Source organism: Rousettus aegyptiacus, unplaced genomic scaffold, assembly GCF_014176215.1.
Source record: "Rousettus aegyptiacus isolate mRouAeg1 unplaced genomic scaffold, mRouAeg1.p scaffold_m13_p_18, whole genome shotgun sequence".
NCBI classification, from domain to species: domain Eukaryota; kingdom Metazoa; phylum Chordata; class Mammalia; order Chiroptera; family Pteropodidae; genus Rousettus; species Rousettus aegyptiacus.
This window is the reverse complement of record NW_023416293.1, coordinates 2,250,489-2,278,000: the sequence shown is the minus strand read 5'-3', so window position 1 is coordinate 2,278,000 and position 27,512 is coordinate 2,250,489. Positions and strand designations below refer to the sequence as shown.

General features: G+C 52.4%; 1 protein-coding gene across 1 annotated transcript in view; it reads right to left on the bottom strand.

The window, feature by feature from the left end:
• Positions 1–27,512, bottom strand: part of KIF26B (kinesin family member 26B) — a 380,111-nt gene that overhangs the window by 68,735 nt on the left and 283,864 nt on the right. Inside the window, exon 6 of the mRNA XM_036235366.1 lies at positions 4,863–5,069. Within this exon, the coding sequence (XP_036091259.1) occupies positions 4,863–5,069 (207 nt within the window). The remainder of the gene's footprint in view (positions 1–4,862; positions 5,070–27,512) is intronic.

The following is a 27,512-nucleotide window of genomic DNA, read 5'->3' as shown; positions in this document are numbered from 1 at the left end:
GAGGGGACCAGCAGGAGCGGAAGTGCGAGCCCGCTTTCCTGGGGCTCGCGGCCATCGCGTTCTCAGGTGAGTCAGCCCGTAATGGCCTCTGGAGGTGCTGCACCCCCTCCGGTACCGCCCGCCCCCAAGCCAGCCCCCGCATTACACGCACTAATGCAAACCACCCTTCTGCTAATTGCTGGTGCATTTCAGCTGCTGCGTCTGCAGACCAGGCAGGAACAGGCTGGAACGGGAACACCGGGCGCTTCTGTGGGCCCCATGCCCTTCCGGGGGTCCCCATGCCCTTCCGGGGGCCCCATGCCCTTCCGGGGGTCCCCATGCCCTTCCGGGGGCCCCATGCCCTTCCGTGGGCCCCATGCCCTTCCGGGGGCCCCCATGCCCTTCCGCGGGCCCCATGCCCTTCCGGGGGCCCCATGCCCTTCCGGGGGCCCCCATGCCCTTCTGCGGGCCCCATGCCCTTCCGGGGTGACCCCATGCCCTTCCGCGGGCCCATGCCCCTTCCGTGGGCCCCATGCCCTTCCGGGGGCCCATGCCCTCCATGGGCCCCATGCCCTTCCGCGGGCCCCATGCCCTTCCGGGGGCCCCATGCCCTTCCGGGGGCCCCCATGCCCTTCTGCGGGCCCCATGCCCTTCCAGGGGCCCCATGCCCTTCCGTGCCACCGTTTTGACCTCCCAGACAAGGCACGTAAACTTTCCATTCGCCCTCTGCTAACTAGATCCTTCCTTTACACACCCACACGCACACGCACACACTCCTTATACAATGGACCAGGCGTACAGGACGGAAAGAGGGAACGTGCCCTTCCAGGCAAATGCCCTTGAGAACACCGCAGTTTCAATGTCGGCAGGAGCTTGGTGACGCGTGTGTGCCTTCTTACCAACCTCCTTCCTCCTCCTCAATCTACGGCCTCCTCCTTTCAAAACTAGCCTTTCCTTTCTTTCTCTACAGATACACGTGACGTATACAAATCCTTTACACATGAAACCTATTAGCTCCCGGGGCAGGGCCCAGGCTCTTCATGACTTTCGTGTCTCCTCATTAACGCTCCATCATATTGCGCTCTGCAAACAGTAAGGACCCAGTCGATTTTATGGGCCGGCGTGGAGCTCTGGGGAACATCTCTCCGGTTCGCGGATTATTCGCTGTGGCAGTCAGACGGCTCGGAGGCATTCGGAGGCCCTGGAACACCCGGGCTTTGCGGTCCTCGGAGCGTCTGGCCTCCCGGTGGGAATGCGACCCCGGCCTCGGCGATGAATGCAGTTATTCAGCTCCACGCTGCAGCAGCACAATGAACCTGAGTATTCAGAAATCAATTTTCTCTCCCTGACTGAGATTGAAAAACCACACTCCCAACGATGATGAATCGTTCCGGTGGTCGCCTCGGCAACTCTGCTGGGGGCGCCTCCTGGGTGAAAGGGGCTGGCAGGACAGGCTCCGTCACTGCCGCCCCAGCCTCCGCCAGACCGGGGCAACAGAGCCTGTTGCTGAACCCTGAGACCGAGGTTGTAGAATCTTCTCGATGGAATTTGCAGAGGCGCCTCCCAGAGCGGGGAGAAGTCATTGCCAAATGAACTCTGTCTTCTTTGGATGTAAAGTGAGATGGCGGTTAGGAGGCTGAGAGCCCACCCTGAGCCACCCATAAACTAAACTGTGTTCCGTTCAAGGTCAGCAGGGACAATGTTGGCTGTGTGTGGACCAAAGTGCCTTTACTGACTCCCCTGTGCAAAGGCCCCAAGGAGACACAGGAAAGGCCTCACATGGCACGGGGCAGGCAGCCTCCCCTTGCAGAGCTCCTGCCCAGTATCTACTGAGAAGAGATGTCAGTGACCTGTCCATCTGCTGTTTGTTCGGAGCTGACAATGGCCCCCGAAGGCCACTTGCTGCCTTTCCTGGGCCCAGAGAAGCAGGCAGCCTTCCCGAGCACAGACCCCGTGGGCAGGGCCAGGTGTACAAGAAGCCTCTGATCTCCCACAGGGCTGACTCCTCCCTGCCATTCCTCCTGCTGATGACCAAATCTGTCCCCTCCACGATTCATATGTTGAAATCTAATGTGATGGCATTTGAGGTGGGGCCTTCGAGAGGCGATTAGGTCGTGAGGACGGAGCCCTCATGAACGGGATTATAAAAGAGGCCCCAGAGAGTTCTCTCGTCTCTTTCACCACACGAGGACACAGTGAGAAGACGCCTCCAGAACTGTGGGTGTTCTCTCATGGCAGCCCAGACTAAGTCACCTCCCCAAAGTTCTGCCCCAGCAGTGGGCAGCCGATGACCACTAAGGCCAGTGAAGGCCGCTAAAGAAGGCTCCAAAGGGTGACAAGAAGGAAGGACTCTTCTCATAATTTCTTAGCTCCAGGAAGCTGATGTCTTAGAGATTGAGAGAGTAAAATTATTAAAGTTGTTAAAAGTAAAATTAATAACTATCTGGGGCCACTGTGTTGGCTACTGTTTTCCAGGCTGACGGCAAGGACCTCAGCAGAGGCCCACCCTGCACACACACCATCATCTTCCCCGCTGTGGGGGCTGAAAGGGTATTCACCCCTTGGGGGCTGAGGCCGGCCAGGGCCAGCAGCATGATACTACGACCAGCAGTGATGATATCATAGTGAAAGCAGCTCGCGTTTACTGAGCACTTACTACATGCTTCCTCTGCTCTGAGTACCTCACGTGGATCCATTCATTGATTCACATCAGCCCTCACTGAGGCCCAGGGAGGTGCAGTGACTTGCCCAAGGACAAAACGCTGGGAAATCGTGGATAAAATAGCGGGGGTCAAAGATACAGTCCCATATGGAGCAGGGCACAGAGAAGTCAAGGGGAAGAATGCAGGAAAGACAGACTTCATCCTTGAATCTCAATGTCCTTGTCTGTAATGCGAAAACAGCAATGCCTGTGAAAATTTTTTTTGAAATGTAGTTTATCCCAATATTGAAAATTTTAGCAAAAGTAAAGCATCCTAAAGTGAGTGCATCTGTAATACTGAGCATTCAGGCTCTGCAACCAAGTGCGGAATGTAAATAAAGACTAGCCACACAAATGGCTCCTTTTTCTGGACTGAATTTAAAAACACATTAATAGTCCGCGTTTAATTTAGGGTTTGCTTTGGAATTCTTACAACCCGGGGAGATTTGCTTTTGAAAATTTTTAACTGCATTAATTAAATTGTCTGTAGGCCATTTATTAGACCCAACGTGAGGTTTAGATTAGTGAGCCCGTAGGGTGGTACGACAGACACACACACATGCATGCACACGCACACGCACACACACACACTGAAGAGAGAAACCATAGGACTTATTTATTTATAAAGTACTATGTCTTGTCACGATCAGCTCTTTGGGGGAACCACATGCTCAGATTGTTGATGAATGGAGCCTGTAACGTGTGCCGTGTGCCAACAGAGCAACGCGGGAGCCTGTGTGAACATCGCGCCTTCCTGCACGCAGACGCGACACAGAGGAAGTGAACAGGAGGGGTTCTAACAGCTACCTGCTCAGGGCTGTTAGTCACCCTGTTGCACGCTGTTTTGTACAGATCTTGGGAAGTGCGGGAAATGTATCGGGAAGGTATAGGTGATGTCTGATGCCGAATGCAAGCAGAATAGGCCACTGTCTACCTGTGACCTGGGTTATAGATGTCTACCAGAAGGCTCAGTTGCATCAGTTCATTGCACATGAATTGCACCAGATGGTACAACAGAATCTTCTGGTAGACATCTGTTCGTGCTGGGATCGGCTCCAGAAGCGTTGGTCCAGGAATCTTGGCACCCTGAGCCCCCAAGATTATATTCATAGCAAATTAACAAAAATGGCCATGGTTTTCCACCCCTCCCTGTGCGTGTGTCCCTTGCAGGGTGACTTCGCAGCCCCTTGCAGGGTGACTTTGCAGCCCTTCCAAACAAGAGGTGGAGTTTCTTCCCTGCCCCTCGAATCTGGGCCAGTGGAATGCAGCAGAAAAGACAGTGTTTCGATTCTCAGCCTTGGCCTCGTGAGGCCTGCAAGCTTGGGTCATGCCATTGCCACCAGAGAAGCCCAGGACAGCCTGCTGGTTGCTGACAGACAATGTGGAGCGAGACCAGGTGACCCAGCTAAGGCCATTCTAGACCACCCTAAAGCCGGCCAAGCCCCAAACGTGTGACAGCATCCAGCCAAGATCGCCAGAGCTGCTGACCGAAACCAGAGCTGAGCAGAGACACGTGTGAGCTGAGCTGGAGCAGGCTCGGCTGACCCACAGACTCAGGCGTAATAATAAATGCTTATCGTTTTAAGCCACTGAATTTTAGGGTGGTTTGTAATGCAGCAGTAGCTGACAGGTACAACGGCTACTGCTAGCCTCTCTTCTTCCCAACTACTCCACAGATCCAGGCCACGGGACTGCATGCCAGCCTCAGTTTCCCTGCCTAGCCCTCCAGTTCCTCACTAGCACTCTAGACTTCCCCTCTGTGGGGCGCAAGGAGCCCGTCTATTTCTAATCCAGCTCCTCGAAACGTTTCGCCCCTCTTTCTGCGCCCACACCCAGTTGCCAGCACCTCAGTGGCATCGTTCTGAAACTTCCTGCTATGTTGTAAGCATCACTTTAGGATGCTTTAAGTCTGGACACATCCACTGACTGGCTTGCTCCTCCTTCTCCCCAAGGATATGTTTTGTTGACATCCTGGCAGAGCGGTCTTGCCCATGGCATGATATCAGTAATTCCAATGCACTAAACTGTTCAGTGGAGCTTAAACTGGTCCAGAAGTGTTGTGTGGATGGAGGAACTGGTCCACCAGAGAGCTCTAGAAGACGCCCTCTCATCTCACGGGCCCCAGTGCATGAGCGAAAACTCGAATTAACATCGCCTGGCCCTGAGAGGCATCGATACCCACCTGAGAAGCATCTTGTGGAAAAACCGCATCAAAGGCAAACATCTTGGGAGGAACCTGGTTGCCTCTCTTTGGGAAGGCATTCTGACCCCCGCACGTCAGCGGGTCGTACAGGGTGATCTGCTTCTTCCGTGGGTCCACTTTCAAGAAAGAGCTGGATTCCGAGGTATCACGAGCTAACGTGGAACAGATGCGAAGCATGACTTTCACCTGTTAAGAAACAGGAAACGAACGGCGTGGATTAGGTGATACTCTGGAGACATGTAAGTATACACGGCGGCATAAAACCTCCTCCTGATGAACTGTGATCAGGTACACAACGAATTAGCCACGCGATCCTCAGCGGCTCATGGGAAAACTGATTTATTTATAATTACCAGGTAGAATATTTTGATATGTCCATTATTTATTACAGAAATGGCACATCATGTTCTTTTTCTTTCTATTAATATAAATTGGAAACTAACCGTACCCTGGTGTCCCAATTACATAGATGAAAAAGGTAATCTGGACCGCCAAGCTTTCGGGGCTGCTGTAGTTAGCTCTCTTGAAGCTCACAGATCAATAAACCACAGACATAAAAGTTAGCTCCATAATTTACTTCTCGCCTCTGCTCATCGGGACTCTTGGAGACAAAAATCCACAGTGATTAGTGTCATCATTAAAGGCCCGTGAAATGGCTTGTTTTTAATGGGCAGCATTTGATACGTCTTCCAAAGGGCATCAGTGGTAACAGACTCATGCGAACCATTATTTGGGACCCCGCTAAGTGAGTGCACAGAAGTTGACACCTGAATCATGAAAGCACATCTTGCTGGAGACCAGGAGGCGGGGCCCCCTTGACCCGCCTCCTGAGTAACCGAACGTGACCATTTCTAGCGCAAGTGACCAACCCAGCTCCACCCTCATGACCACCTGCCCTACAGTCCTAAGGGGAGCGGAAGTCACGCCAAAGCCACATGCACAGCTCCGGAGGCTCAGTTCCCAGGGAAAGGGACGGCATCTGCTCCCTTATTGGCTCTTTGTTACTATGTCGCTAGATCAGTCCAAGAGTGCTGAGCACCTACTACGTGCCAGGCACAGGGCTAGGCATCGGGGATGCAAAGACACGCGATACATACAGTCGTAGGGTGGACAGACACAGGCAGGTAATTGTCGTGATGCGACACAGCAAATTCTGAAGCTCCGCAGAGGGTTATCTTTAAACTCCTCTGTGTCCTGCCCTCTTCATCTGATCAATGGCCAGATCTAATAAAATCTCAGTTATGCAATTTCGGGGAGGGGGTTGTAAATTTTTAGATAAAATGCTTCACGCATACAGAGATGCTCAGAGAATAATCTATATCGTGCTTAGCGGAATGAGGTCCACTTCCGGCCCGTCTCAGCCCCGCCCACGGAGGCCTGGGAACGAGTCTGCAGTGTTCAGAGCCGACGTGCTAAGAATTCCCATGGCCCTGGGCTCATCAGAGGGTCTGCGCTTGAGCAGGCTGGGCTCGTCCTCCTCACCAAAACAGCACCCCAGTGTGGATCCCGAGGCCGGGGCTCACCGCGGAAGGAGCACAGGGCTGGGGTGCGGCCCGCTGCTCAGGGTTCGGATCTTGGCTCTTTCACCGTGAGGTCGTAGGTCCAGTAACACCTGCCGTTTCCCAAGGGTCTGTCCTGCGCTGCTCCCCGCGGTATCTGATGCAATCCGCCCTGAGCCAGGGCGTAGGCGGGCCCGCCCAGATCGCACGGACGAGAAAGCACATGTTACAGGGCTCGCCCCACGCCCCGAACCTGTGGCGGAAGGCGGGGCTCCGATCCTACCTCTGTGTGACTCCAAGGCCTACGCCATCCCATTCATGCCACCGGCGGCCTCCCACACGGGGTCCGCCTTCTCAGCGCCTCACCTGCCTATCTGATGGGACTCTCCTGAGAAGGAAGGAACTTGGCATGTGGCGTGCTGGGCACAGGGTGGCTGTTTCTCTCCTTCCACCCCATCCTCCTCCCTGTAGCTCCCGCCCTCCAAATGATGACATCCTCGCACTTCCCAGTCACAGCGTTAATGACAAGGTTTTAGAATTCCTGGTCCTGGACTCTGGTAGATTCCTTGCCCATGACGGATGACAGGATGGGGTCCCTGCGGACTGAGCTAGGTGTCAGCGCTGGGCCATACAGGGCTCCTGCTAGTGAACATCGTCGGGTCCCACATATGCGCATGTGACAATAACCGCCGCATTCGCCCGTGTGACGGTAACCACCTCGTCCATCTGCATTCCACTCGGGCACTCTGCTTGCCCACCGGGAATGTCTCAAATCTCATTTTGGTTCCGTTCATCTCTACAGATTCACCCCAGTTACATAGCAGGTCCACTGGGAGCACGTATTCAAATCGCGGCTTTGGGCAGGTGTTTGGGGCCTCCCGGCCTCGGGCTTTCGGTAAGCGAATCCCCCAGCCCAGCCTCTGAACGGTACGAGTCAAGGCGGATGCAGCGCCAGGCAGAACTGATGGACGCGCACGGCCCGCTGCCTTCTTATTTCACGATTTCGCATGCAATTTCTGGGTAACTAGAGGTGCTGAATATAAAGTGTGCGCTAAGCCAGGCAAGGAAGGGCCTAGGAGGACAAGCAGGAGAGCAGGGCCGAATCAGGGAGTCATTTGTCAGGGAGGGACGCTCTGGCGCCTTCATGGAGTCCCGGGCCTGCGGGTGGGTTTCCGCAGGCAGCCTGAGGGTTCCAGCCATCCGTCTGGCCAGGGCGATGCACAGCTCTTTAAAAACCTGTGGAACTCTGTGCTGGGGGACGGTCCAGCACGTGAGGCCCCCCGTCCTTTTCTTTGCAATGCATTTAAATAAATGGATATTTTTCTGCTTCAAGGAAGGAAACCGGGTTTTTCTGCTTCATTTCCTTGGTGCCATTATTCCTTTAGTCCGGCATGCCACTTCCGGCTTAATCCTTGGTCATTAAAGCACGTAGGAGATACCACTTGTGATGGAGAAAGTCCCCGGACTTCTTGCTGGTTCTTGCTTTTGTTGCAAACATGGGTGGGCTCCTGGCAACACCTGCTTCGACCATTTTTCCCTGGGCTGCTCCAGGGAGAGGGTCCCTCAGGGTAAAGGGGACAGTCACTATCTCACTCCCAACAGCAGAATGGGAGGAACGGGATCTAGAGAGCTAAAGGCCCCATGAGAGTTGGGGAAAGGAGGGCCTGACGCCCCACTTCAACCGAGAGTAGACTGGCGCTACCTCCACCAAAGTTCTCGCTGGTCGAGACCCCACTTTGCCCCATTTGTCTAATGGTTCAGCGGGTGGCGAGAGGCAGCTGCCGCCCTGGACAGCAGTTGTCCTGCCCTTTCGTCATTTCGGCAGCTCCTCCTAGATGGCAGGATGGACCGAGGGAAAGGATTTGTGGGATGCTCACTGAGAGAAAGAGGCAGAGCCTCATCCCTGAACTGTCCAGACGCTCTGTCAACATAAAGACCGTGGCCAACTGCCACATGGCCTCGCAGGGGGCTAACGAGGAGTGGGCCCCACGAGCCACTACACGCGATCACACGGACAGGCCTTCCCGCCCATCCCTCGCCACGGAGGTCAAGCACACAGGGCAGGCCTGAGGTCCACAGCCTGCAACTGTGCCTGTCGCCTTTGCCACTGTCCGGCTGGAGGCTCCGAAGGGTTTAGGGCAAATCTGACCGCCCAAGGGGTCCCTCGCCAATCAGAGAGAGGCTACAGAAGATGGTAAGGTGGCGAGACAAAGCGAGAACCTGGCCGTCCTTCTCGTGCATGAACCTTGTTTGAATCCCTCTATGGACCCCACCTGAAGGCCCTCGGCTGACACTTTCAAAACGACGACAGTTCCCTGGTCCCCACGTCAGCCACAATAAATGCTCAATAAATGTGGGGTGTTGGCGAAGATAACTTTTTTTTTCCTACTAGGTGAGAGGAGTAAATTAACCACTAACATCTTTCAATCCCTTTATATTTCTATATTTTGACTCTTTACAGATGTCTCAGTCCACAGATTTTTAACCATTGGCTCAACAGAAATTGGTCAAGGTGACGTCACCCAACCACAAATACGTGGCATCGTTTTTTGGTCTCAATCTCAGCAGTATTAGAAATAGCTTTAAAGTCTCCACATCGATTCTTAAGATGCTAAAACGTGTCCGGAAATTGTTCTCCAAGGCAAGTCAGGGGAAAATAAAAAGGTTCATCAGAATCTGCCAACAAGAAGAATGACAGGAAAAGCAGAAACAGCGAGACGGCCAAAGGGATTCTGCATGCGAAGGGTGAGCCAAGCCGAACTGCAGAGCCACTTCGCAGCTAACGACTCGAGTCGGGGACCCTGCTTCCTGTCTCTGGGGACAAGTGGCGGCGACGGTGACATGGGGAGCCCTGCGGTGCGTGTGAGCCACAGAAATGCTGACCAACCTCTCTCCCGCAGGTGACTTTCTCTGCCTCGGATGGGAAGACCGAGAAGGTGTCCCGGCCCTGGCCGAGAGCAGAGCGAACGTGGAAGTCGCGCCCCGCCCTGGGCCCTGCAGACAGGAAGCCTTTCCTGGTTTCTGCACAGTTTTAGATGAGATTCAATTCCTCCGGGGGGAAAAACGTGGAGGGATAATGAAGGGTCTATTGTAGGTAATGAGCGTGCCTCCTTCCTCACAGGCTCCGGGTGCAACGGCCACTACGGTGAGCCAAGAGCAGGAGACAAGGCTCTAATCCAGATGTCACCAGCACGGAGTGACTGTGTGATCTAACATGTGGGCCTTGAAAGACAGCTGTGAAGAAACAAAGATAGACTGTAAAGCAGCATAAGGAAGGGAAGGAGGGAAGGAAGAAAAAGAGAGAAAGAAAAAACTCGTATTCCTTTCTATATCAAATTAATGGCATCGGAAAACCCCCTCCTAGGCTTATTTTTAAAAATTGAAGCCAAAAAAATTATTGAATGAACATACGCATACACAGCAAGAGACACAGAGAACAAATTATTCTCCTCTCTCTAACGCCCCCCCCCAAAAAAAAAATTAAATAAAGACTATGTGGTCTGCTTACACCTTTGAGTTTTATCAAGGGAGAAGGTTTAAACACTTTTCTGGAAACAAGTTCCAGAAGAGGTCTGCAATGACTTTTCCCGAACGAAAGGCAAGGATCCGCGTAAAATTCGATCTGAGCATCTGAGAGCGAAGTGTGGTATTTCCCTGAGGGTGGTCCTTCTTGTTCCCGTCTCGATCAGAGCGCGGGGTGCGCCCGCATCGTCTGCTTGTGGCACTTCCGTCATTTGAGGAAAATTCCCCAAGCACTGCAGATGAGAGGGCCAGGGAGACGGGACTTCAAACGCGGCACACCTCTCTGGGCGTCTTCTTCCCACCATGCTCGAGACACTCGCAGTCCTCTGCATCCTTCCGCGCTCACGACACTGACCAAACGCTGCTGTAAGTGACTCTGACAAAGTGTCCGTCGGCTTCTAAAACACACCGCAAGGGATCGCGCGCACAATTTTCCAGCCATTATCTAAAGAACACTTTCCCTTTCTAATAGGATGTAAGATCCTACTGCTCACCGACCACGGGCATACTGAACCCCAGAAATATGACTTTCCTCTGCCCTTTTAATTTACCCAACGTGCCTGCTCAACCTGCCAGGACAAGAGAGGCAAAGATGTTCCACGAAGAAGCAAATTAAAACTGGGTTTTATAAAAGGAGAAGGTTTAAATACTTTTCTGGTAAAATTTCTAGAGAAGATCTAAAAATTGCCTTTGCTGAACAAAGATCTTGATGATTTATTTCATGTGACCAAAAGGTTCCCGAAGTTTCTTTGAGACCACAGGAATCATCCACGAGAAAAACAATGATCTTAGCGGTCTCAAATCACTACAAAACCGGAAGCTCGAGGACACCCAGGCAGGCCACACTCCCACACTTAGAGGGAGCTTTCAACCGTATCTCACGAAGTCACTGTTCCATCAAAACACGGTCACCTTTACGGAATCTCAGATCCACGCCTGGCGGGACTCCGGAGACTCTAGGCACAGGCTAGTTGTTAGTTACAGAACAAAATAAAATCGAATCAAATTTCTTTCCGTAAAATCACAGTAACAACAACCCCACACGACCTGTTCTGAGATCATGGGGCCGCACTGCCCTGGAGGAGGTCCCGAGCCGTCGGATCCAGGGCCGAGTTCGGGGGCGGGAGGGCGGGCTCTAGGGGACGGAGGTGCACTCGGGGCCTGTTTGGGGGGCAGTATCTGTTCTGTGTCGACGAAAGCGACCGCTCAGGCGGGCAGGCAGCTCTCTGCGCCTCCGCCATGACTTCTTCACAAGTCGTACACATCCTGCCTTTCCAAAGGACTCTCTTACTTGCAGCAGCTTTGTTCAGGAAATATTATTATGACATCATCCCTACTTATAGGCTCAGGGAATGGAGGTTTGAGCTATTGTCCTCAAAGGCGACTTGCCCACAGCCTGTGGCCTGGCAGAGGTGGAGGGCAGTGGGTGGCCTTTGACACACGCTCTCCGCAGTGAGCGTCCCGGGTTGGAGCTTGGGGGTAGCTGTCCTCCCCAAACCCAGCAGGGCCGGGCCTCCTCCAAGGAGACGAGCCGGGGCTGGCCCTGCGCCGGGGGGCGGGGGCTGGCTTCTCAGGGGTTCCAGGGGTGCATCTCTGTGGACGTAACCTGCAAATAACGAGCAGCGAAGCCATCGGAGAGGGAAGGTTCACATTATTAAAAGCCAGGCTGGGGCAGGTGACAAGCGGTGGCTCCATAAGGCTAAGTGTGTGAGGACCGGTAAACGGGGCCCTGTAATGAGAGGTGCTCAGGAAAGCAGGGCTTGGGGGAGCGAGGGAGAAGGGACCCCGCAAAGCTCCTCGTCACCGCACATGTGTGACCAGGCCAGCGGCGCTGAGGGAGATAACGCCAGGGAAAAGTCCTTCCCAGGAGGCTCCGCTCACAGCTGGGCTGGCTGCCTGCGGGGCCAGGATCCCTCACACCACGTGGCAGGCTGCGGGGAAGCTGGCCAGGCGGAGGCGACAGGCACACTTCAGGGCCTGGTCTGTGTGCAAAGACGGAAGGGTGACAGCAGCAGCCTGTGAGAAGAGGCTCCATGTTTCTGCTCGTCATGTGAGGCAACTTGCTTTACAAGGAGGAGCTGGTTTAAACGCAGCGCCTAAGTCACACACATTGTCTAAACACAGTGCCTAAGTCACACACATTGCCGGGTCTGAAGTGACGCGGGATGCGGGATCGCGAGGCGCGCCTGGATGGCCCCCCTCCATGCTAAGGACGCTCGCTGTTAGCGCCCCCCGCCCACGACTGTGTGCAGGTGCCCTGGGGCTCGGGGGCATGCTTGCGGGAGGCAGGCTGCCCGGGGCTGAGCTCTGGCTGTTCCTTCTCCCGAAGCATCTCTGTGGACGGTGACGTAACCTGCCACATCTACAGACCGGTCCCAATGACAGAGCCCGCCTGGCAGGCTCGTCGTGATCATCGCACGAGCAGATGCTTATAACACCCCTCACCATGGCCCCCATCATTTGCGGCTGCTCAATAAATATTAGCTATCATTCCTTTATAATCATGCTAATAACAATAATTACTATATCATATAATATAAATATTTCGTATGTTAAAAATTCATAATATAAAATTTAAAATGATTATAATTATTGAGGCTATGAGTCTACCAGGAAGATCACGAACTTCGAAGTCAGACGGATCCTGGTTCTTACTGTGTGACTACGAACATACGATTTTAACAGTTTTCTAATCACTAAAATGGGGTTAATAACCCCTATCTGGAAGGGATTTACATGACTGTTAAGCACATAATCCGCTAAGTACTAAGCACAAAGTACGTCCTCAGTAAGTAACAGTTACCACCACAGTGAACCCACATTCGTGCCCTGTCCTCAGGCATCTAACATAATCGCTGCTCCCCCAGCTCTCCCTTTAATGACCTTTGACCTAGGAGTCTGGAAGACCTAATCCCTAGATTCCTAACCGTTTATGCCCATATGAGAGACTTAGGGAAAGTGTCTGTCTCGCTGTACAGTACAGAGCTGAGGCAGACTCTGTGCTGGCCCAAGGCCACCCAGGTTTTATAAATTCAAGGTGAAGCTTTTGTCTTTCAACCTCCAGCTGCATTCTCTTTTATCTGATTTTTGGTAAATCCTCAGTAAGTGCCAATTGGAGATTTTTCCTGATCCTGGGTAGGAAAACTCTCGTGGTTAGTTTGCGGTTATTTGATCTTTGGAAATCCTCATTCGAAAGATAAATAGCATGGGAGGAATGTTCTAGAAACGTGGCATTGGGCGCTGCCTGAATGAGGACTCTTTCAGAGGGACCTGGCTTGGATTTTGGTGCTTATTGTTAACCGAAGGCCCGTTTACCGCCAGAGCTCACGTGCGCTTACGGCCTAAGCGCTGACAGATCTCCCACGACGCAACAAGCGCACAAGAAACGCTGCTTCTGCTGATGCAGAACTTGTCTGTCACCAAAGAGACGCCGTGTGGCTGGAAAGACGGTGGGACCCAGGGACGTCGTTTTTCCTTGCATACGCGCGCTCCGAGACGGCCCGTTTCTCTAGCCTGGCACTCTGCAGCCCTGGTCCCAGAAAACAGGAGAAGGGACTTATCTGAGCGGGAAAAAGCACCTGAGGGATCTTGGGGCCAAAAGGGTGAAATCCGGAATGGTCTTCGCTAAAGGTTAGGGTATTAGGCAAATGTAACTTTCATCGAAGCCCCGCATGTGCTCGAAGGGTCACCAGGCTGAACTCCGCATCCTCAGGACCCCCTCCCCTCGGCTAAGGGAGGGGAAGCGGGGGGAGGGGCAACGTTAGGCCAGTATCTCCATCCCACATCTCTGGACCTCGGTAAACGCTAGACTTTCATTCTTATTCAATAATAGAAGTTCAAACACAGCGGCGCGAGCCCTGGTTACCCCCGTTCTTTCTGTCACCTCCTCCAAAAGGCCTGCGTCTCAGGCACGAGCCTGTCCATTCTCACTGAGTGCGTGTGAGACCCACGCCACGCACCGAGTGCAGGCCGCGGCTGCGGGGGGCCGTGAGGAGGGTGGGGGGAGGGGGCTGGAGAAACCGCAGGGACTGCGTGTGAGAGGGTGGTGGGGGCACTTCCGCTTCGGGCTCCTTCATTTTCAAGGCTCAGGCTTAGAGCAAGAGCAACGTCAATTCCAGGCTCGGCTTCGAGCAACCCCAGTCTCGCCGCTGCCATCTCGTTGGAAGGGACTGGACAGGGTCTGATAAAGCTCGCAGCCCCGGGGGCGTGCAGGGCACGGCCGATAAGAAGAGGGGGTGGCAGGGGGAAAGGAGCAGAGGCTAACGAGATGCTCCCGCCGCCTCTGGCCAGGCGCAACCCGCTGGCGCCCCTAACCGCCTCTCCGCCTTGGCAGAGGGGCCCTTGCTGGCACGAGTCCAAAGAAGAATGATAAATTCTAATACAGGAGATTATTTGAAGGATGCGTCCTCTCTTTATTTTCTTCTTAAAATGGAGAATCAGAGGGAGGTTAGGGAAGGAAGTACCAAGTAAATGGGTTCTTTCCCCAGGTGCAATCTTCTGCATCGTGCATAAGGTAAAGATAAGAAGAAAAAAACAAAAACAAAGAACAAAAAAACCCACAAAACCTCCAACAAATTAAGATATATCCTGTATTCCAACAATTTTTTTCTGCCTGGAAGGCTAGGGCTGTGGAGGAGGCCTGGGGTAGGGGAGCATTCCTTTTGGGGCTGAGGAGGTTTAGCAACCTTTGATAAAAAGGCAGCTGATCAATACAGTAGACTCCCGCATTTGAGAATTTAAAAGCCTTCCTAGCAGGCTGTGTCTGAAGGAACAGCCAGACGCATTTATCATGTGCTAGGATGGGAGGCGTGCAGCTGCCGCTCGCCTAACTATAAAAGTGGACTTCGCTCAGGTCCCACAAATGCCCTCAACAAGCCCTTCTGTGTCATACGGCATCAGCTTTCCTCAAAGATGCGAATGCAGGAGGAGGCTCACGGCGTGCAACCTGGACATCGCCTCTCTGTTGCCGGGCTCTATTACTGTGGGGTGTCTCCGTCATGGAGCTCCAGTGTACGCAGGGCTGTTTTATCTTGCCTTCCGGGCGAACTCACAAACTGCCCTGTCTGTATTTCCAAAGAGCCTGAACAGCTGTCCTGCATCAGAGCACGGTGCAGGTTACTTGTTTGGACTCAGAAAACTTAAGCTCAGAGAGACTCGCCCAAGGGACACAGACTAAACAGAGCAATGGCTGCCGGCTCTCCCAGACTCTCAGCCAGCCCTCCTCCCCCACAACTAGTCTACTTAGTGGACATCCAGGTCGGGAGCCAGGAAGCCTCCCTCCATCCATCCCTTATTTATCCGGCATCTGTTGAGCATCTCTTAATGAGGGCCAGGTACCATGCAAGGCTCTGGGGTTATACAGAGCGTAAAACTCAGTTGCTGTCTTCGAGGGGCTTATAGTGTGTGTGTGTGTGTGTGTGTGTGTGTGTGTGTGTGTGTGCGCGCGCGCGCGCACGTGCACGCGCGCGCATGAGTGTGTGTGTGTGCACGAGTGTATTTAACACTTCCATTTAACAATTTTTAGAATCAATAAGCATGTGTAGTTGGACAGAGTGGTCAATATTTATTTCACGTGGAGGATGGTTATTCAAACCAGAAGATTTAGCATCATTTTGCCAGGGTAGGAGTCTCTGCTTCTAGGTCACAGTTCATTCAGCCCAACATCTGAATTCGATGGAAGTATTTCAGATTCGACCAGTCACTAAAACCACGTGACACTCACTAGATTTTGCTTTGTTGGGTAGGGCAAACCTGGCGAGCGCCCAGCCAGTTTTTCCAGCTTTGACACACTTCATGTGAGGATGATGATGCAATCCAGATCTATTCTGAAGCCCATTTAGGTACCAGAAGATCTTATTATGATACTATCCACCTATAACACAGTCCAGATGGCAAAGGCCCTCAGGCGGCATTGGAGAGGGCTCCAGTGAACTCCGGTTGAAACAAACTGATTTAATAAACTCTCATGCATGATAAGAAGCATTCATCTACAAAAACAGAATAAATGAGACTATAATGAATTTTCCTCAAAAGGTCAAATTTGGGTAGGGGTGTCTGGGTGGGGACATGTAGGTGGCAGCTGAGAGAGTCTTAGCTGGTTTTAGAGTTGGCAGTTATAGGCTTATGCTCCAGGCAAAAAGCTCATGTTCAAATTTGTAAGACTATGAGTGCCTTGAAGGACGGTCTGTCTCTTATTTATCCAAATCGCCAGCATCACCAACAGCGCCTTTCACCTAGTTGGAGCGCCATTCTCAAATCTGAGAGTTAGAAGGTAGAGATAAAAGCATTCAGAAATGGGATCTTTCCTGGGAAGGTTCTAGAGGAGGGTACAAAGAGAAGTGAAAGGAGGTACAAAGGAAGAGGAAGAAAGCTCTATAAGTAATAATGACATGGTAGATCAGGGGTTGGAAACGTTTTTAAAGCGGCCTGCTCAGATTCTAAATTATTCTTATGCTTTTAGGGGGTGGGTAGGAGGTGGTAGTTACACTGACTCTTGGGGTAGGACGTGTGTCTGAATTTACAAACAACGTGGAGGTAAGTGTATCCTGACTGCTGACTTCTCTGAAGGACCGTGGTGGGTGTGTAAGGGTTTTTGGTGGGGGAGCTGTGGGAGAATGCTGTTGACTTTATGCTCAGTGCTGGCTCTTGCATGGGGTCCCAATTCCACAAGCTCCCTTAAGGACTTCTGCATCGTTCCATGCCGATCCTCCCAGCTACCCTGTAACTCTAATGTAAGAAATAGGTTCAAAGGGCCGAAATGGCTTCCTTCGGGTCACAGGAAGTAGCATAAAATGGGGTTCAAACCCATCTCCAGTTGAAGGGCATGTAACCTTTCTGTCCACCACGACTGCCTCCCTGGAGAGACAAGGTAAGAGGGCATATGCGAACATTTAGATCAAGCCCGCCCTATTGCTTGTAAATGGCACACAAAACAGACCTCACACTGAATACGTTTACGGTTGCTTTGGCAAGTTTTATGGGACTCCCTAAAGTCATTTTTTTCCTTGTGTAGCTATGCTTCGGCATGCTGAAACATATTTCAGCACTTTAAAAAAGCACAGACTGTGATTAAGTATATTAAGGGACTTTTAAAACTTAAATTAATGGCCTGATAAGTTGTAAAACAACTCAAAATTGTGTAAATTTGTATTCAGGGATTTTCAAAAATTCTAAGTTATTGACTCAATAGACTGTAACAAGTCTTTTGAAACTGTTCTATTCTATTATTCGAATCTTCACTGTGTGGTTTATTGACAGGTTGCCAAATACAAGGACCCCGTCGGTTGTAAATCCACAGCTCGTGTAAGTCCTCTGTCAAGAAGAGCTGCTAACCGCTCAGCAGACCCAGCAGGCAGGACGAGGGACGGCCTTGGGGTTGCATGAGGGTCAGCACCCTTCTTCCTCGTGCGTCCGACAGATCTGGCTTCCCAAGACCATACAGGTCTCTGTTCAAGTCTCAGCGGATATTGACTGGATACAAGAGTTACACCTGTGTTACATGCCTTTGAGTCAGCTCTGACTCGTGTTGACCCTATGAATGAGTGACGTTCACAACGTCCTGTCCTCAGGAGCCCTGCTCAGCTCCTCCTGTAGACACACGCCTGTGTCTTCTTCTATGGAGTCGACTCATCCTTATTTGGTCTTCTTTTTCTGTTGACTTCTTCTGTTTCCCCCAGCATTATTGTCTTTTCCAAGAAATCATGCCTGCTCATGCTGTGCCTGGGATAGGACAGCTTCTAGTGAAAGGGCTAGGTCACTCCACATTGCTCCCTGGGAGAGTAACAGCCAGTTCATGCTTATTTACAGGCAAGATGGAGACCCAACGAGGTAATGTGATGTCCCCAAGTTCAACGGTGAGATGTGGTGAATCCACGCCTCCTGCCTCCCCCATTTAATGGCTCTCCACCATGGAGCAAGATATTAATGAGTCTGTGGTCGTGGACTCGTACAGGAACTAAAACCCCAGGACTAAAACCCCAGTCGGTCATCTGGCCAATACGAGCCATTCACCGAATGTAGGTCAAGAGAAGAGAATGGATGGGTGTAAGCAAACTGACCCCAATTTTTAAGACACACACACACACACACACACACACTGTCTATCTGTCTGTCTGTCTATCTTTATCATTATAATGTTCAAGAATGTATTTGCAACAGAAGTCACTGCTATTCTGATCAAGGGCAAAATCTCATCCGTGGCTCTTTGTTTGAACTTGAGAAAAAACTGGTAGTAAAGACCCCGGCGACTACCCGTCCAGGCAGCATCAACTCCTGGAGGTCTCCTGGGTGTCAATGACATATACGGAGAAATAATTTTCTAAATGTTACTCGAGAGGACCCAGAGGGCACGCAGCCTGAGACCTCCTGACACGTGGACTCTGCATTTCAGCGGCCCGGCCGGCGAGTGGGCTGAAGCTATCACTATGCCATTGTGTCCCCCACAGGCAGAACTTGGTCACGCAGGGGCTGTGGAGAAAGACGGAACGCGACGAGCTCAGAGTAAAACCCTTCTCCTAGGTCTCTGTCACTCTAATGGCAGAAAAAAACCTCACGCCGTTAGCAGCAAAAGAGATGATCTGAAATAGCCTCTAGTTTTTCCATCCATTATTACAGCGCAGAAGGAGGAACGAGGCCAACAAACAGGCTAGGAAATGACAGGTGCCGTAGGGGGCGGGAGGTGTGAGCCATATTCACCAAGGACAAAGACAGATGGCCGGAGCCGGAGGCGGGGATGCCTTCCAGTCCCGGCGAGTGAGGAGGGCTATTTCGAAAGAATTGGTCTGACCCATGCTGGGCCAATTTTTCTCCGTGCCCTCCAGATGCACTCTCTACCCTTCTCCATCCTGCTCTGTGCCCAGGCCCTCCCCCGCCCCCCGACCCAAGACCACACCAACAGACCCGCTCACCCTCTGGAGGGGGCAGGCGAGTCGGGAGGCCTCCCCACAGTCCCTCCCTCTGACTCCGCAGACCTGGCGCTCTGAATTACCAGCCCCGCGTTCCCGTATTAACTCTTCCCGTTTTCCATTCCCCTTCCCATCCTTCCATTAACAGCCCCTTCATTACGTTCTTCTCAGAATACCCGGTTTGAGGACGACTGATACACCTGCTTGCTCAGGGCGTATCTCGGTTTGCAGGCAACGGGGAAAGGCGACTCCCCTCCATGCTGATTCCCCACCGGCAAAGGGAAGAATGGAAGTAAGTGATGGAGTAGAAAGTGAGTGATGGGCGGGCGTGTTGGGGTTTCGGCCTGCGACAACAGGGCGTCCTTTTGCAGAAGTCAGAGTTCTTTTGCAACGGCGACAGCCCTTGTGCTCGGAGCATCGCCGTCACGAAGCCTGACACAGCTGTCATTCCACTTTACAGCTGGGAAGACGTGGCAGGGGGCGCGGGCGCCGTCCCTCAGCCGCGTCTGCTCAGGGAGGGGAGCGAGACACCTCGGGTCCTCCTCAGGCCTGCAGACCGGTGTCCCCCAAAACTGAGCCCCCCCCCTTGACCTGCTTTTCTGTTATTTTTCTTTCCCCTGGGAAATTTCAACTATAGACATCAACACAAATTTTTCTTTGTTCAAAGTTTCCAGAATGTTCTTTCTCAATTCGGTGGAAAATGGGGCATTGTGGTCCACATGTGAATGGCAATGCAATACAGCTCACAGAATCAATCCAATTTGTTTTTCCCTTTGGATGATGACCAGGTGGCTGGAAAGGAAATAACTCAGAAACGCAGAGAATACCCTACTGTTCATTCAAAAAATAAAAAAAGAACTAGGACAGGAAAAGTTTAGAAAGGACTTTTCTCTACAGAAATGATTTATTAGAATAAAACCACAATTTCGGGTAACGTAACCAGAACCTATTAATTCTCAGTTCATTAACTCTTGTTGTTAAAGCCCATTTAATCACCTGAAAGCCGTTTCAGGCAAAAGTTCTCTTTCTATTTTGGTATTTCCAGCATCATTTCAACAATAGACTCAGAGAGTTGAGTGAAATTTTTGCTTTGCACGTAAGCACAGCCCCCTAATGAAATCCTCTGTTTAGAGAAAAGGCCCCTCAGACAATCTCCTCGGAGCCTTTGAGCCAAAGACAGAGTTAAGTAAACAAATGTTAAAAGTCTCCATTTTTACCTTTATACAGTGAAAACCCAGGTTCATACCAGACCCCAGAATCAGGCCCGGCACGAAAACGTCTGATCTCTCACCTACAAAATTCCCAGTAATTACACTTGCCCTTCCCCATCAGAAAGGGGCGAAATCCTGGAGCATTCATGACCACACTCCGCACATTAGGGCCACAGGTGTCCTCTGAGCCTGCGGCCCGGAGAGAAAAGCGACAAGGATTTAAAGGAAAAGACAGAACAGAGCCCTGTACAAACCGGATGTATGTCACGGCTTAGGAAAAAGCACCCACGGAGCCATGTGCACTGGGACTTCCACGCGGGAGCTCGGAGCCACACGGTGTCCGCCTGGCGGGGCTGAGCCGTGTGCCAGGGCCTGAGGCTTGCGGGGCCGTGGCCCCTCATAGAGTGTGTCTGCGCGTGTGGATGGCCAGCACCTGGAGAACATCCCTCTGCCTCGAGCATTCTTCCCCCCTACATCTGTCCAGTCTGGACGTGCATCTTATAAACATCTAAGAGCTGAGTTGGGAAATCACGGGCCCGGGTCCTACAAGTAGATGGGAGGCTGGGACGCCTCTGCATGGAGTCCCGCCTCCCACCGAGCTTCTCCTTGCCCTTGGTCCCGTAGCTCAAGCCTTCTTCCCTCTCTCGGGGCTGTGGGACTGTCCACCCATCACTGCAAGCTCTGCGCAGGTTGAGAGCTTAATTCTGTCACCTGACTTAGAGAAAATGGGTCTGGGATTCAGGACACCTGTGTCTACCTCTAGACCAGTGGTTCTCAACCAGGGAACACTTGGCAATATCTGAGTACAATTTTGTTTGTCCCCATGTGGGGGACGCTATTGGCATCTACAGGGGAGAAGCCAGGGATGCTGCTTAACGCCCCACAATGCACTGGGATCCCCCAAACACGAAATGAGTTGGCCCGAAACGCCAGTACAGCCGCTAGGGAGAAGCCCTGCTCTGGATTTCTCTTTTCTCGTCTGTAAAATAAGAGCTTTGGATTAGACCATTTAAAAAGCTATTTTCAGAGACAAAATTCTGAAATGTGTAGATGAAGGATTTGTGAGAGTATATAATTTTATTTTATATTAAATTTAGAGAAGAATCGCATTGCAAAGTATGAAACTATAAATAAAGTTGCTCGCATCGATAATAAAGAAATGTGTCCCTGAGGCCGAAGCCGTCCCTTATGCCACAAAGACGTGAGAAACTGCGCCGAGGCAACAACCACCCAACAAGGCATTCATTCAGAGGACAGAAAAAAACCCCGGTTCCAAATCCCAGGCTTCCACTTAGGGACGGTCTGCCGGGAACTGACACATACAAACTCCTCTTTGTCTAAACGATGTGCCGGACAGGAAAAGGCCAGAGGCGATTCGTGTGGAAATGGGTTTCAGCGGAGCTGCAGTAAAGCACCCCCTTCCCCAAGCCCTGAAGAAATGCTTGCTATATAATCAATGTACTGAGGCGGAAAAGGCTCGGAAGGCCCCAGGGAGACCTGCTCGATGCCCAGACACTCAGAGTGCAGAGCGAGAGGTGGCCAGGCGGCATCCTGGCCATGACGTGTGACAATCAGCTTGGGCTGTTTGCTCAGGGCGTTTCTCCCATGGGACTGTCACGCAGACAGAGGCTGATATCATCGGGCTCTTTGGAGAGCCCCTGAGTTGGCATTTGTCCCAACAACAAAAAAAAAAAATCACTAAATCTCCACAAAGACAACTGACGACATATAGGATTACTGGGAGTATGGGGGAATTAAGGACCAAAAAAAAAAAAAAAAGTAATGACAGAGAAAAAGCCCTAGCAACGAGGATGCTCAGTGCGGAGATGGGTGGTGGCCGGGACAGGGAGTACCAGAGGCCCCGGCCACTCCAGGCCTGTTCTCAAGGCAGATCTAGATCACCTGGAAACCCCGTCAGGCCTCCCAGTGATGACCTGTGCTTATGAGCCTCCGAGGCTAATATGTATGCTTCGTTCTCTAATTTTCAGATGGGGGGAAATGGGGCACAGGATCACCAGCTGGCCCCTTCACACTGGCTCCTGCAAGGTCATGGCCGTGCCGACCACCCAGGCAGGCAGGTGCAGGCGGCGGCCGGTGCAGGATGGTGCACCCCGCTGCTCTGTGACCTGCGTGTCTCGGCGTCTGCCAAGGGCACGTAGGTGGGGGACGGTGTGACCCTGCAGAGCACGGCTGGACCGAGCACGGCCGGCCCCGGGCAAGCAGAAGCCAGTCGCACGAGAGAGTTCACACCACAGACGTTCTGCTGACAACAGCTTCATTTCCATAAGTCGGCGAACGCCATTCAAGGAAGATGTCACGCAAAAAGGACAGCGATAGAAGAGGTCGCCCGTCGGAGACCGGTTTCCTCCCAGAAACCCTTGTTACATTGCTGTGTTGACAGCGCCAATCATGTCACGGATTTTAAATCTTCGTTTCCCCACATCCGCACCCACGTGACGAAGTCCCTGCGATTTGAACGAAGTCACTTTCTGGGGGGGATAGAGAATGCAGTCGCCAGCTCCTGGAACCTGACACATCTGGGCGCTGGATGTAAGAAAGTCCAACAACGTGCCAGCGAGGGAACTCTAACTTCCGCCTCGCCGTGAAAGACTGTTGCTTTTGTCTTTGTTTATACTTTGGAATAGGTATAAGAGAGAGAACCTCGCTTAAACATCACCATTCTAGTTCCACCGTTCTTTGAAAAACAGGGTGACGGCGTGCCAGGATGAGGGACAGGTGTGTCTGCTTCCCTCACACCCACGATGCCGGTGTAGGCAGGAAGCGAGGCCAATGGCCCGGCCGCCAAGCAAGAGGGCAAAGGAGGCCTCCGAGGTGGCTCCAGCTCAGAACCTTGGTGGGGAGAAACCCGCCCTGATGTAGGACGGCCAGGCGACCCGGCCTGGGCCTCCCTGGACACACCCCGCTGCGCCCCGGCCACAGGACCCCTCTCTGACTGCTCCCCAAGTTTGTCCCTGGCCTCAGATATCCATTCAGAGCAAATGGTCTCTGAGAACGATTGAGGTGGATCTAAAACCGGCCCCACAGCAGAGCATGTTACTCTTCATGTTTCACAAGAAAAAAACGTATAGAAAAAATTGATTTTTTCCCCCTTAATCAATTATCAATAAAGAAGAGAAAACCTCTGAATGGGGAGGGATCTATGAGATAGTAAATAAGTTTTTAAAAAATCAGCAATAAGACAACGCGGAAAGAACTGATTTCAGGGGAAATATAGTCTTCATTCATTACTTTTAAAGTATCGTGGTCTAGGCAAACTTTGGGGCTTTCTGGTGAAAAATAAGTTATTTAATTTAGATAAAATTAACATTTATGAGTCTCACTTGTAACCATCTCAGGGACAATGGCCGAGCAAAGCCCTCCGTTTCTCCTCTGTGGTCTCAGGTTTCTCTTTTGTTTTTGCATTTTATTCTGCACGCATTTCGGCTGGGTTAGAAAGGTTTTTACCCCTCCTCAGATACTGGGCAAACCGTCAAGAATTCTGTTGGCACGTATATTTATAAGGAATTGCACACCACAGAACCAAGGTGTGCGGAGCGGGCTGCGGGAAGAGGGGAGGATGAGCATCCCTGGGTCTGTGTCAGGCAGGAGACCTGCCCGACCCAGGCGACAGAGCCAGTCCCTCACAGGCGGCCCGGCCGAGCCGCGGAAGGGCCAGCTCACCCGAGTCCCTTTGGCGAGCCGGGCATTCCGTAGTCACGCTACGGAAAGACAAACGTCGCGGATGCCCGTGGCGTGAGGATTAGGGGATAGGATTTGCTGTGGCGATTCCTTCCAGGAGATGAGATGGAATACTTCGTTTCTAAAATTGTAGCTTTATTTCTTCTTTTTTTTTTTTTTTTGAGATAAAATTCATAAGACATAAAACTCCACGTTTTAGCCATTTTAACAAGCACAAATAAATCGCTGCGTTTTTAAAAGGTATATTTATAATCTTACACAACCATCGTCACTAACTAATTCCAGAATATTCCATCCCACCAAAAGAAACCCCACTCCTCTTAGTAGTGACTCCCAAGTCCCCCGCTCCCAGCTCCCCTCCCCTTTGGTTATGTCCGAGAATGAAAGTTGAGAGGGAATTTCCGTGGCCGCCGCAGTGACAGCCCCAGGGATGGCGGCAGAGAAGCCAGGATGGCAGACTGTTCTAGAGAGTCTGGGCCAGCGGGAGGGTCTTCCGTGCAGTTAGGGACGACTGCGGTACCGGCATATAGGAGTCGATCCCTTAACACAATCAGGGAACAAGAGAAGTGTGCCCGGCCCCTCTGCAGGGCCGAGTGCTCAAACCCGCCACACCCGAGCAGGCAGCGCCTCTGTTCCCGTGAAAATCTAGAAGCTAAGTGATGAATGCTCAGACCCTCAACACACCCAAGTATCTGAAATACAAAGACGTCATCTACCTCCTTCTGTCCCCAAAAGTGATTACTGCCATGGGAGTCATAGCCGGGTGTGAAAAGGCAATACGGAACATTCTGGGCCATATGAGAAAAGGTTACTAGATCCTGCCTGTCCACAGGCAAACCCCGCCTGCAGGAGCAGAGTAAAAGCCAGCCCTGGCTGTTGGCGCAGATACACAGGCCCTTGGTCTTGTAGCCTTTCAAGCGAGGCCGTGAGATCTGGACCCCATGTGCATTCGCCACACTTGTCGTACTTAGCAGATAAAGGCTAGTCCCTGAGGAGGTTGTTCTAACAGAATCCTCCACTGCGAAGGCCAGTGGCAGGGGCTCATCGCGTCTCAATCAAGGAGGCAGTGTCCAGAGGGAGGCCGGCCATGCAGATCTGTCATCTGGACGGTTAGCCTTTGGTGATAGACGCCTCTCTGAAAGGCTGCCTCTTACAACCACCTGATTTCTCTCCAGGAAACAATTTTCTTATGTCTATTGAGGGCAGAGAAGGACAAATGTCCTTACAGGGCACGATCTAGAGGCTTGCAAAGAAGACTGTGGAAATACGCCGGGAACCTACAACCAAACACAGAACCCTAAGTCTCTGAGAGACAGAAGTCCATTGTACTTACAGAGTGCCAGGGGCTTACTTAGATCTGTTCACTGAAGCGTTTAGAGGCCAAACAAAAGGGAGGCGAAAGGTGAGGGGCAAGCACCTGTCCCGAAAAGCCGATCGGCACGGAGTTTGGGAACCGTCTGCCCTGCGTCCCCTCTGATCCCCTTCCCACCTGTGAAGGAGCAGCAGGGCCGAAGCGACGAGGACGCCCTGTCCACCTGGAAGTCCGACCTACCGGCCCCTCCACCTAGGGGCCGAAGGACTTTTCACACCTGGGGCGCGTCTCATCGTCATCAGCGTTGGTATGAACCCAGCTGGGGTTTGGGATCAGGAGCCCCATTCCGCCCCCCAACACCGTCATCTCCTCCACACAGGGGTCCACATTCCAGAAGCAAACGCCGAGAGCGGCCGTGAGTTAGAACTGAGCACGGGGACACGAGCGTGGTACGAAACCTCTGGGAAGGCTCTTCCGTCACGAGCGTCCGTCCCAATGCCGCCTCTGCTCCGTGCCCACGGCCCGCGGAAGCCGCCGGATATGGATTCGTAGTCCCAAGGTCCAGAAACACAGGGAAGGCGTCCAGGAGGTGGCCAGTAGTGGCATCTGGAAGGTCGTGCGGGAGACCAAGAGGGACCCAGGGAGAAAGGAACGGGCAGCGTGTCCAGGGAGAACGTTCGCAGAACTCGGGGGTGGAGCGAACGGGGGGTGAGCGGAGGGAGGACGCCCAAGTTTCAAACGTGGGGGGGGGGGCGCTCTCACTTGACATCCTCGACTTTCAGTTTTCTCATCTATAAAGTAAAGATTGAAAACATCTGTCCCCATCCAACTCATAGGTCTGCCCCAGGGAAAGAAATGACCATGTGAAACTACTCAGAAAAAGACAGAAGAAACTCGACTATTCCTCAGGCTCTGTTATCTTTAAGGGGACATTTTCCTTAAGGCCCGGTGGGCCCTCCTCTGGGAAGGCGTCAACACCCAGTGGGGTAAATTACACAGAGAGAAAGAAAGAGAACTCAGGTGGTCATTTGCATAATCCTCCGGCTTCCAAATCCAAAAGCGCTTTCCGGACCAAGGCTCTGCCTTTTCCCTGGGGGCCTGTCACAACATTCATTCTTTGACGTCAAGGACTATTCTTCTTCACATCCGACCAAACTCTGTTGACGCACCTTGAACCAAATTCTCATCTTAGTCCAGTGATCGCGGAGCAGAACCGAGCACCCCCTTCATCTTAAACTTGGCAATCGCTGGAACCTCCTCGTGCCCAGAGCCGGGGAATCGCAGAACCTGATTTTCCGCTTCAACACCATTTGCACGCTTTTCCTCTTGTACCCACTCTGGCTCAGCTCAACTCAAAAGCACAGCTTGGATAAACGGCTTTGACACCCTTGGAGTCCACGAAACTCGAGATCGTTGATTATTTCCCACGTCCTAGACCTTTGCTATGACGCCGAGTGATGATGAGTCAGGAAATGCAAGAGAAGACACAAAGTAAGGTAATTCTCCATGACCTCAGTATCTTTTGAAGAACTCCCGCTAGGAGCCTTCATGAGACCAGGGGACGTCGAGGGCCACCTGGCGATGTCGCTGGTCTGGGCCAATAAACACACTAGTCGACAAACGCTCACGCCGGCTCCCCGTTCCTGCCCATGCCTTTGTGCACAGCAAGGGAAAAAGCCTTGAACTGAGTGATGTTTCACGTTTGAAATGAGGCTCTGAGAATCTCTTTCCCCTTTGAATTCTAACCCACGACTCTGCGTGTAGGTGAACACTTTGGAACAAGGAATGACAACAAAGCAGGGAGACGGGGACATGTTCTCCCACAATCCCGTCCTACTCGCACTCTGATATTCGGGGAAGAGGTTTGTCCTGCGGTCCAGCTACGCGGCGCCTCCGGATGCTGCAGGGGTCAGGGAACGGGAGCCGCCCAGCAGGTGAGGCAGTTCTGCGGAGTTCTCCATGGTGGGTCGTCCGTACAATTTAGTCTGAAGGACGCCGCCCTAAGTACAGCCCGTATTCCCGTCGCTGCTCATCCCGCGTGCCACTGGAGGCCAGAATACAATGCCAGCTTTGGTGACAGGGTCGCTTCAAGCCACCGTCTCCCTCCCGCATACGACTCAGCAGCTCCCGGGCATGGGAATTGGGACGGCTGCTCCGGTGGGGGCGGGGCCTGGAGAAAGCGAGTCGGCAGCTTCACCGTTTGGGGAGCTGAGACTCTGGGGCGCAGCCTTTGCCGCCACCAAACATTGAGAGGGTGGCCAAACAACAAGCCTTGAAACGGCGCCTAGAAAGCACAAGGGGTGACTTCCGGGGGGACTCCCCGTCAGGGAAGCTCTGCCCCGATGGAATGAATCAGGAGCAGGATGAGAGCGGCCATGTCTGGCCTCGACGGGTCGGTCCTGCAGAGGGAACGAACGCTGACCATGCCCTAAGACAGGGCCGCCTGATTCATCGCCCGTTGCTACTTCCGACCCTCTGCCGTG